We start from the raw sequence: 12,011 nt of genomic DNA on the forward strand, positions 1-12,011 counted from the left end.
TTTAATTACTTTTTTTTTTTTTTTTTTGTATTTTTACTATGTATCCTTGGCTGTCCCGGAACTCATTCTGTAGACCAGGCTAGCCTTGAACTGACAGATCCACCTGCCTCTGCCTCCAGCATGCTGGGATTAAAGCATGTACCATTATGTCCAGTAAAAATTATAGTGTATAATTTTGATGGTAGTCTCAGGTGGTTTTAAATGGATTGGTACTTCCTCTTGTAGGTGGATTCTCCACTGTTTTCCTGGTGCGGACTCACGGTGGGATCCGATGTGCACTGAAGCGAATGTATGTCAATAACACAGCCGACCTCAACATTTGTAAAAGGGAAATCACAATTATGGTAAGTGAGAGAAAATGTTGTTTTAGAAGTTTGGTTGCTTTCCTTTTTGTTTTATACTACAGCATCCACAGTTTTAGGCAAGTTATGTATCAGTTTACCCACTCTTGAAAACGCATTCAGTTAAATGATCAGGTGGGAGTTGTCGTTGACGGCCTCTGGCCGCACTTGAGACTTCTCCGTGCAGTTCCCAGGCAGTGCGCCCTTCTTTTCTTTCAAGTTCATTGTAATTGTGGGGTCTGGGGAGCACAGAACACTTTACAGAATCACAGTGAACACCAGGTGTATCTACCTGACAGATGCGTGAGGCCTTCTCCCTTTCCTTGCCCAGTTGTGTCTAGGTACGGTTTTTCTTGTGCAGAAAGAGACTCCCGTTCTCAGGGTGGTGACTGTGGTTGCTGTCCATGCTTTCTGCATTCCTCTCATATTTAGACCCGCAAACATAGTTTTGTTTCTCATTTCACAGTCCTGCTGTAACCTGCTTTTCCTGTCAACTGCATTGTAGGGCCAGTTGTCCTCCAGCAAGGGAAGTATTGCTAAATACTAGGTCGAGTGACATTATGTTACTAGACTAGTAGAAACATCAGTGACTGAGTAAAGGGTTTTGAAGTGGCACCCTTCTTTCCGTGATTAGTGTTCTCTGGGCCTTCGGCCCCTCACTTCTCTTCCCCTTTCCTGCTCAGTTTTACCTGTGTATTTTCTTAGTTTGACTTCGGTAATAGACAATTAATTGATTTAGTTAGCACATTCATAATACTGTATAATCACTACCTCGGTGTAGTTTCAAAACCTTTTCATCACCCCTAGAAAACCCTACCCACCTTACTGTTAATTCCATTTCCCCTTCATCTAGCTCCTAGCAAGCACCCTTCCTTCTCTCTGTGTTTGTCGACTTCTATTCTAAATATTTCCTCTAAGTGGGGTTGTGCAGTGGGTTTCCTTTTTACTGCCCCCCAATGCCTTTGAGGTTCATAGACCTTGTAGTGTTCACCAGTAGTTAACTTCTTTCCTGTCACCAAATGATACTCTGTGAACACCGCAGTTTCATCTCTTCATGGAGAAAAACTCATAGTTCTTTGGGCAGTTTCAACCTTTTTTGGCTTCTGTGACTAGCTGAATGCTGTGCATTTGTGTGTTCTTGTCCTTGAGTCCTCAGTTTCTCTCCTTGGTTATATGCCTAGGTTCATTTTATAAACTGGAGGAACAGCCAGTCTCTTGTACAGCTGAACCATGTGTGTTCTTCCTGGCAGTGTGTCCTAATGCCAGTCCCACCTATCTTCCTGCTAGGGGGATTTCTCACTCTGTATCCACACTTAAAAAAATAAATATATTTATGCGATCTGATTTACTGAATTCCAGTTGTTTCTATTCTTAGCTGGTTTAGAGATGCTTTGAGACACGTTAAACTAACATATTAGCCAAAGGTTGAAAAAGAGTTACTTGAAGATAATGCAAAGTCTCTATCGAGTTCTCTAACTCGAGGCTACATGATGTACTACTCTGCCATAATCTTCCGCTTGGTAGAGTTTGTATAATTATGAGACCTGTGAAGTAATGGTGGAGGCGGCGGCGGCGGCGGCAGCAGCAGCAGGCAGATCTTCTGCCTTTGAACAAGGCATTGCAGGGAGAGTGTGCCTGTGGAGTGGTGATGGTCTTCAACTTTTTTTTTTTTTTTTTTCAACCCATCTTCCACTGTATGATGTAACGTGTTTTGCAAGTGGTAGTTCTGACCAGTTGCACAGTCGAAACTGGGTATATTATTAATGACAATAGTTGTAAATTCATTTTAAATAATCGCACCCCCCCCCCATCTTCACACATGCTTGGCAGCGCTCACCACTGAGCTGTCTCCAGCCCTGTTTGTACCCTCATTACATGCTGATGACTTTTGTACAGGGAGAAAAAGTTTTTAGAGTTTCCCTTTTGTTATTTCTTTGAGCACATCATTAGTGTTATCTTTAATCTGTGAGTTCTTTTCCACAAATGTTTTCTGGCCTCCTGTTCCTGTTTTAGATTTAGTGAAAAGTACATGTTCCCATGAGTCTATGGAAGAGTTCTACATAAGGTGTAATTAGGAAAAACATGAAAGTAGTTCATTAACATTAGAGCTTAATTCCTTTATTTTTTTTAGATAGATATAATTAGAGTTCTAATACTTTATTCTTGAATTTCAGAGGTCTGTATTATACACTTTGGTTTATTATTTTTTAAATTATATTTATTTGTGTGGGTGTGTTGGGGCAGCATGAGTGGAGGTCAGGGTGACTTGTGGGGCTTGGTTTTCTGCCTCTACCAGGTTGGTCCTGGGTATCGAACTCAGGTCTTCAGGCTTTGTGAGAAGTGTCTTTCCTGGCTGAGCTGTGTTGCCAGCTCTTGATAGATTATTGCTTTTATCACTTTCTTGTGGTTGAACCTGCGCACAAATGATCATTTTGGTTGTTTATCTTAGATAATGACTGTCACATATGCATTGAATTTTCCAATGAAAAATTCACCATAGAAATCACTGGCTGAAATAAAATATTCTAATGCCTTATTCTTATTTTTAGAAATTTATTAAATCTACCTATTTAGGTTTACACCTTTTATTTATAGAAGTTTAAGGTTTTTATTTTCTAGTTTTAAAAATTTTATTTCTCTTCACAGAAGGAACTATCTGGCCACAAAAACATTGTTGGTTATTTGGACTGTGCTGTCAATTCAATTAGTGATAATGTGTGGGAAGTGCTTATTTTAATGGAATATTGCCGAGGTAAGTATCTGTCTTCATTTGTAATGTACTAAAAAGAGACACCTTTTCACAGGGCGCTAGATATGTGGTTTCTCCCAGGGCAGCTACTACCTTGTTCTAGATGCTTTATTGCAGTTTTAACTTTAATGATTTAATTACAGATGCTGTTAAAACTTATTTAAAACCTAATCATAATTTATAGTATGGCAGGAGCTGGCAAATGGAGAATTAAAGTGATAATTGGGTTCAAAATAAAAAATGTAGGCAAGTGAAGTTATACTTCTTGTCTGTATAATTCTTTTGTAATCCAACCAAGAATTAATGTTGTAAAATGTACTGTAAACATACTAAATTTATCACACTTAGGGAGCACATGCTAGTATTCTTAGCATGAGTGTGCAGGTATGTAGTGCCTGTAGGCGATTTTAAGTTTTTTTTTTTTTTTTTAAATTATATTTCTTTATTTGTGTGTATGTGTGTGCTTGAGTTTGTGCAGGAGGGCACACAGACAAGAGTGTGAGTGTGTGCTTGGGTTTGTGGTTAAGGGTACACACAGACACCAGTGTGCATGTGGAGGTCACAGGGTCACTTGTGAGAGTGGTTCTCTCTTCCACCACGTGGGTCCTGGGGATCAAACTCAGGTCGTCAGACTTGGTGGCCAGTGCTTTTACCAGCTGAGCCATGCTGCTGGCAATGTGTTGTTTTTGAGACAGGGTATCTCAGTGGGATCAAGAGCTCCTCGAGTAGGCCGAGCTTGCTGGCAGCGTGCCCTCAGGGTCTGCCTGTTGCTGTCTCTCCAGCCCTGGCATTGGTACTGCTGCCACACCTGCTTTCCTCGTGTGCTCTGGGGATGCAGCTAAGGGCCTCTCACTTGTGTGGCGAGCACTTTCCCCACTGAGCTCTCTCTTCAGTTGCTGTTTAGTTTCCTCTTGCTGATACAGGATTTCAGATAGCCCGGGCTGCCGGTGAACTCCCGATTCTCCTCTCTTTCAAGTTAGAGAGCCTGCATTTTTTAAAAAAGGTGATTTATTTTTACTTTATGTACATTGGTGTTTTGTCTGTGCGTATATCTGTGTGCAGGTGTCGAATTCCCTGGAGCAGGAGTTACAGACAGTTGTGAACTGTCATGTCATTGCTGGGAATTGAACCTGGGTCCTTTGGAAGAGCAGCCAGTGCTCTTAACCACTGAACCATCTCTCCTGCCCCATAGAACCTGCATTTTAATACATAATCTTTATATTTGTGTCACAAAATAGGAAGTCATGTTTGTTTACACCTAAAATGGTCTTTAAAATCAATGTTTACTTGCATAGCTTGCCTTAATAATAATAACCAGTAGAAAGCAGAGGACCTGGATTCTGTTCTCAGCACCCATGTGGTGGTTCACAACTGCCTGTGGCTCCAGATTCAGGGCTCTTAACACCCTCTTAGGGCCTCCACAGGCACCAGCATGCATGTGGTGCATGTGTACACCTGAAGTCAAAACACTCATAAAATAAAAATAAATCTAGGAAGAAAGCAAAATAATTTGTGTGTATGGCTCAAAAAGCCCAGTAGGTGGCATGGTGGCACACGCCTTTAATCCCAGCACTCTGGAGGCAGAGGCAAGTCGATCTCTGTGAGTTCAAGGCCAGCCTGGTCTATATAGAGAGTTTTAGGCCAGCCAGGGCTACACAGTGAGACTCTGTCTCAAACCAAACCAAACCAAACCAAACAGCAGCAGCAGGAGGAGGAGCAGCAGGAACAGCAAAAGCCCAATAGTCTATTAAGCCATGGGTTGATTGACAGCCCATTGACCACCTCTCTCCCCTGAGAGTCAGTTTAAGATGCATGAGCTGTCGCTTCCCAGGTTGTCTTGTAAGTGGTCGTTGGTGTTGTTGGTGAACTTGTGGAAGCATGGAGGTGAAGGAACTGAGAACGCAGTGTCGCACGGGTCCCGGGAGGAGCCCCTTTATGTCATGTCTCCAGGGCAGATGAGGTTTACCCCAGAGGTGTGTGTGCTTAACTTCTGGACTAAGTTAGAGTTTTCCTTGTGTTGTTTACAGTTCAGAGGGGGGGGGGGGGGCTGCAGTAGTGTGTCATTACATTTTCTTTCTCGTACAAGAAGATTTTCCTGGAGTTAATAATTGCCCAGTTTTTCACTTGCCTAATTTCTTCAGACATATTATTATTTTAGCCCGTCTTCCTTAGTAGAAATTCAAGTCTCTGTGGGAAGCTTAAACATGGTAACACTTGGGTGAGTTTCATCCCCCTCCACCCCAAGCACGCTTCAGAGAGACTTAGGTTCACCTGTCTAATTTTAAACAGGATTTTGATGTCACCTGAGCATTCTTTATTTCCTTCTATTTTAGACGCCTATTTATCCGTCCTCCCCCTTGTTAGGTGTGGCCGTGACCCAGGGCTGCATGGCCGCCTCTCAGGTGTGCCACCTCCAAGCTGCATCTCCACTCTCTTTTGGACTAACTCATTTTCTTTAACTTTTTTGATAATGAATTTATGGGTGGAAACGTTTTTGAGATCTTCAGTTTGTAAATATATCTTTATTTTCCCTTTCAAGTACTAACCAGCTTTGACACTACTTAGCTTCTGCAATCAGATTAGATTGGGCACATTTGGGGCAGGGTGTGTGTGTCCATAGACAAATGTGTCTATGTCCACATGTGATTGTTATTTTGGTTAGAAAGAACATTTTAGCATAGAAGTAATACTGATGCAGACATTGGGTTGTTCCCTTTTCTCTCTACTAGTATGATGGTTGATTTTTTTATGTGATTCATTTTCTGCATAGACACTATCAGGTAGCTTTTCATTTATTTCCAGTGTATTGAAACCTTACAATATGTATACTTCATTTGTGTCAGTTTTATATATACATACATATATATAAATTTTTCAAGACAAGGTTTCCCTGTGTAGCTCTGGCTATCCTGGAACTTGCTCTGTAGACCAGGCTAGCCTCCAACTCAGAGATCAGCCTGCCTCTGCCTTTGGAGTGCTGGTATGAAAGGCCGCCACCTTTCGGCTAGGCTTTGTATTCTTTTTGTAAGACACCCAGCTTTTTCTCTTGTGTGCTATGTTCTTTCTGAAACTTGTTTGAAATGGATGTTTGTCTTCCTGCAGTGATTGTCTTCTGATTATCTTTTCATTTTTTTCCTTTTAATTTCTGTTTTTATGGGAAGCTTCCTTAAGTGTATATGAAGGTTTTCAATAGAATTTTCTATTTTTGCTATATTATTTTAATTTTTAGCAATCCTTTATTTTTTCCTTAAAATATCTGCTCTTGTTTAGGTGTAAATCTTTTTTTAAGTTAAAAAAATTAAATATTTAAAATATTTTTTTCCTTATTCTAACTTTTCCCAGATTCTTCTGCTTTGTTGCTCTGGTCTCTTATTGAAAAGTTTGCTGCATGTATCACAGATCAGAATGTACCTTCTGGACTGGCAATTTTATCTTAGGAGGAGAATCCAGAGGCCTGAGCTGAGTAGTCCTTTTCTCATGTGAATCAAGTAGATACATTCTTTTTCTCCCATGGGGGAGCATGTTTGGAGGAGCAGAGAATGGTAGGAGGAGTTCTGTCCTCTTAAGGCTTTTGTATATGAAGCCCAGGGAACCAGGACACTGCACAGCTCACACATGGAGTGTAGAGAAGAACGTGCTCCGGAACCTGTGCGTTCCTTGCTCCATGCTTCCAGGTTCTCAGAGCTCACTGCCATTGCTGTGCACTGCAGTCACCTTTCACCCCTACCTAACCTGCTAGTTATCTGATATAGTACTTAAAAGGATGGTTTTCCACTTGTGGGTCGTGACCCCCTTGGGTGTCAGACGACTCTTTCACAAGGGTCCTATATTAGATATCCTACATAGCAGGTATTTACATTATGATTCATAACAATAGCAATGAAAATCATTTTATGGTTGGGGTCACCACAACATGAGGAACTGTATTAAAGGGTCGTAGTGTTAGAAAGGTTGAGAACCACTGACTTAAAGAGATACTGTTTTTTTGGAATTAGAATTCTGGACATCCGTATGGTTATTTTGAATATATTTCTATTGTTTTATGAATAACTTATGAACAATTATGGCAATGTGACTTTCTGAGTTAGTTTTGGAAGCTGTTTTGTACTAATTCCTGTAAGCTGTATCTCTACTAGCTTTTGCTTAATAATAAAACTCTTGAAATTTGGTAGCAGTTGCTTATTATTGCTTGTGGATATGCCCGTCAGCTGCTGTGGGCCGAGCCTGGCAGGGTGGCCCTGCTGATTTGTCAGCGCTTGTTCACGTGACTGATAGTTGTGACTAGTTAGAATAGTTTTACTTCCTCTCTTTCATGCTCTTGTTGGCTCTAGTAGGCTCTCCTGGGCTAGATTTTCTTATGGAGACAGAAGGAACAGAAGCCTGCAGAAGCACCTAAGCTCTCTCCCCTTCCCAGTGAAGCCCCTTCTCACTGGGATGTGAACACACACACACACACACACACACACACGGCCCACTTGTTAATCAGGGATGATTGCAAGAGCATGGGTTGGGGATTATTTGCTCTAGCATGGGTAGTTGACCATTGGCTACCACTGAAGAACATGACTCACTCACCCCCAGCAATCATCACCTGCCGATAGCTCCCTGGGGAGGGCTGGGGCCCTTGTGAATGTTGACTGGCCTGGTCATGTGCAGGTGACCACAGCTGCTGTGAGCACATAAGAGCAGTGGCCAGGCTAGGCCTAGAAGACAGTGTTTCATAGCACTACTCCCCAGCCTCCAGCTCTAAATGCCTCTGTCTTCTCTGTCTTTTCCATGATGCTCCTTAGGCTGGGAGGCAGAGGGGTGTGTGTGTGTGTGTGTGTGTGTGTGTGTGTGTGTGTGTGTGTGTGTAAGAGAGGGGTGGGGTTGGGAGATATTTAGGACTGAGCACTTAACAGGCACATGTTCTGAAAGCTTTGATAGTTAGGAGTCTCTGCATTAACTACTGCCATTGAAAGAAAAAGAAGCTTCTCTGACCAAAGCTGAGAAGAGCATTGTCTCTGGGTATGAACAGAAGTGTGTAGAAGGCAGCTGGACAACGTGTCCACACAGCAGCAAAGCCTCTCTACCTGTGTCTGTGATCTCCCCAGGCATGAGCTTTGACTAGGGTTATGGGATCAGGAACAGGGTTGATGTCAGCTCATGCTGCTAGGATGTGCTGAAGAGGCCGAGGTGAGAAGGATCATGAGCTTGAGTGCAGCCTGGTAGTGGCATAGTTCCCTCCTGTGGAGCAGGCCTCAGCTCCAGTCAGAAAGCTGTTTGTTACCCTTTGACAGTAATGCCACTGGTGCCCCAGGCAGCCAGTCTTGTCTGGCAGGTCAGTGGCATGCATAGTCCACGGCTGGACAAGATTATTGATTATTTTTCTCCCAGTCCTATTTATTACCAGGAATAAAGCATTAGTGGCTTAACTCATTAGATCCCCTTATCCTGTAATCAAGGTGATATTTTACAAAGTCAGATAGACAGTTCTCTTTGGCTTTCAAGAAAAAAGTATTCAATGTGGCTGCCAGTGTCTGATCTGCATCAGTTACATCTCATCTTCTGTGCTTCACCAGCCATATCAGCACCAGCTCTTCACAAGTTACTTGGTGTCAACAAATTCCTACCTAACAGGAGATGTTTACTTACAACACTCATTATGACCCACACGCTCTCCTAAATCTTTGTCTTCTTAATTTGTAGTCGTCTGTCTCAATGTGAATCTCACTTAGATAAGCCTAAGTAGATCTGCTCTCCTTTCTTCCCATCCTTCCCCCAATCTAAATTCCAGTTTCCTATGTGAGTTCTCTCCTTACTTTGTCATGTTAGGAATTATAGTCACATATCTGTGTCATTATTTTTACCTTGAAACACTATATTCTATGATAATAGAAACCTTATTTTTGTTTATTACACTTTATCCAATACTAAACATTGTTGAATGACTATTACTTCAAGTAAAATACTTTGTTAATCATAAGGAAAACTGCAGTTTCAGAAGTGGTGAAGTGTAAAAAAAATGGCAAATAGTATTAGCAAGATACTGTGTTTTTCCAGTGTTCTGATCTCCGAAGTGTCAGTGTAAGAAAGCGTGTTACTGTATTAGTGCAGTAGGTGTAAGTACCCTCGTGAGAGTTCAGGGCTAGCACTGGAAGAGTGTTTCCATGTGTGTCTTTCTGGTGGACTTTATCGGAAAGTGTCCTCAGAGTCGCTTCTTTGCTTAGCTGGGCAGGTAGTGAATCAGATGAATAAGAAGCTGCAGACGGGCTTTACTGAATCAGAAGTCTTACAGATCTTCTGCGACACCTGTGAAGCCGTGGCAAGGTTGCATCAATGTAAGACTCCCATAATCCACCGGGATCTGAAGGTAAGAACCGTGGAACACTTTTGTTCTACACTTAGGATTTAAAATGTTTTTTTCTTTCTCTCCCTGCTCCTGTCCCTTCCCAAGATCCTGTATAATTTCATGTGTATTCTGCCCAGTGTTATTGTCTGCTCTTCCCACTAGGATATAAGGGTTATGAGGCCGTTGGTATTGGCTTGTGTATGTGATTATATCCAAGCTCTTAGAACAGTGCATGGCCTATAGCAGAGGCTCACTGATTGTTTAGTTAATAAATAAGAGAATGGCTGTTTTGTCTGATCAAATACAATTTTGTATCTTATGATAAACAAAATAAGCAATGTCATTTAGAATGTAGGTTGTTGATAATCATGAAAGCCTAAAATAAACTTTATTAGCATTTAAGTAAATGAAAATAAATATAAAAGCAAAAGACATTGCCATAATAATAACAACAATTTCTTTGGTCTTCAATATATCCCAGACCATGTTTGAGTACTTTGAGTATTCTAACCTGTCATACTAACAATTATTTTCCCTGTTTTCTGGATAAGATAACCAGAGAGGGGAGTGGTTAAGCAAACTGTCCAATGATATAAGTACTAGTAAGCAGCAGATGGAGCTTTCTCGGAACTGACATTAGCGTATTCAAGAAACTGAGTATTCACAATTTGTTTTAGTTATTTTAACTCAGATTACAAGTTAAAGTATAAATTTAAATTTGTATTTTCACCATAGGTGTTTTAAGTAAAAATGGTGCTATAGGCTAAGCATCTTGAATCAGAAAATCCACATTTGAAAAGTCCCACTTTCTTACATTTATAGAGACTAGATGTGGTGGTGCCCCGAGTGTGAAATTCTGTATCTGATCACATGCTTCAGATTTCAGTTAGAATATTGTATAATATTATTGTCAGACTTAATGTATAATGTGAATGAATTTTCATCTTATTCTTGAATCTTGCCCCCAATATGAAAAGTAATCCCAAACCAGTGACACCTTTGGTATCAAGCATTTTGTATGTGAATACGCAACCTATAGATAGTTAATGAGAAATGGAATTGAAATGTTTTCCTTCTTGTTTCCAGGTAGGCTGAAGTCTTAGGAATGTAGAAAAAATGTAGATACACTCAAAGAGACTCTTGACCATCACTAGTTCTCCTTCATAGAGAGAATTCAGGAGATTAGGGTTGGCCATTTTTATTAACCCTTCTGGCCTCTTGCCTCAGCAGGAATGTGCCACTACCTGCTCTGGTTCATTTGTCTCTGGTTTGAGGTGTCTTATGTCTGTATATATGTATGTGTATGTGTGTATATATGTGTACCAAGCACCTGATCAAAAGAGGTTTAAAAAAAGTTTTCACTTTGAAAATAGTAATCATTGATTTTCTTTTCTTAAGGTAGAAAATATTTTGCTAAATGATGCTGGAAATTATGTGCTTTGTGACTTTGGCAGCGCCACTAATAAATTTCTCAATCCTCAAAAAGATGGAGTTAATGTAGTAGAGGAAGAAATTAAAAAGTAAGTGCTTATCTTTATTGCATTTTGCATCATAGGCATTTTGATTAACTTGAGTCTATAGCTAGCTGCATTAATAGAAATTTTACATAATTCCATTTGTAGATTCCTTCAAAATGAAAATGACTAACATCTAATAGACAGTTGATGAATACCATGAATGAAATTTTTTGTCTATGTGGTAAACAGCTTAATAATGAAACTTGTAAAATAAGCTGTAGTACTTAATAGACCCACTAAGAGAGTTTTAAGCGATTTAAATAAAAAGATTGATTTTATGTGAGTATGAATGTTTTACTGTGTATACATCTGTGCACCATATGTGTGTGTGGTGCCTGTGGAGGCCAGAAGAGGGCATTGGATCCTCTGGATAGTTGTGCTGGGAACTGAACCCTGGTCTTTTTGAGAGCAAGAGTTTTTAACCACTGAGTCACCTCTCCAGTTCCTTAAGTGATTGTGAGTTCAGCGCAGTCTTTGTCTTTGCTGATATAGGGCAATGGTGCGTTTGCAAAAAAAGTAAATAGCTCAAAACATGTTAGTTGTTAACAGTGTGTATCATATATACTGAAAATTGTGTGAAAAGTGTAAGTGCCGAGACTGTACGAAGCCGCTATTACTTCAGTGGTATGTTGCAAAGCTTTCTCGGATAATGTCACACAGGTTTTTTGTTTGTATTTTGTTTTTTGTTTTTGTTTTTGAGACAGGGTTTCTCAGTGTAGTTTTGGTGCCTGTCCTGGCCTTGAACTCACAGAGATCCGCCTGGCTCTGCCTCCCAGTGCTGGGATTAAAGGCGTGCGCCACCACTGCCTGGCATGTTTTTGTTTCTTAATTCTGTGTTTTTTTGTGGTTGCAGGCTTATTGTGAGAACCTAACTTTTCTGGTTTTTAGTTTCAGAAAATGCAACAGACTGTCTTAGAGCACTGAAATGACAGCGAGCTGTCAGGCTAGGGACTTCTCAGTAGTCTCCCAGTGTGAGGGCGAGGAGCTGCTCAGCAGGGGCTGGTGACTGACCTGCTGTGGAGTGCAGTCAGATAGACTGAAGCAGTGTATGTCCCGTGTACTTCGTGCTTCTA

At 40.9% G+C, this 12,011-nt stretch overlaps 1 protein-coding gene across 2 annotated transcripts in view; it reads left to right on the forward strand.

Annotated features, from left to right (window-relative positions):
* Window positions 1–12,011, forward strand: part of Bmp2k (BMP2 inducible kinase) — a 106,143-nt gene that overhangs the window by 31,379 nt on the left and 62,753 nt on the right. For both annotated transcript variants that reach the window (XM_059274702.1, XM_059274703.1), the window contains exons 2-5: window positions 226–344; window positions 2,988–3,093; window positions 9,300–9,442; window positions 10,820–10,941. In XM_059274702.1, coding sequence (XP_059130685.1) covers window positions 226–344; window positions 2,988–3,093; window positions 9,300–9,442; window positions 10,820–10,941 — 490 coding nt within the window. The remainder of the gene's footprint in view (window positions 1–225; window positions 345–2,987; window positions 3,094–9,299; window positions 9,443–10,819; window positions 10,942–12,011) is intronic.

Source organism: Peromyscus eremicus, chromosome 10, assembly GCF_949786415.1.
Source record: "Peromyscus eremicus chromosome 10, PerEre_H2_v1, whole genome shotgun sequence".
Taxonomy (NCBI): domain Eukaryota; kingdom Metazoa; phylum Chordata; class Mammalia; order Rodentia; family Cricetidae; genus Peromyscus; species Peromyscus eremicus.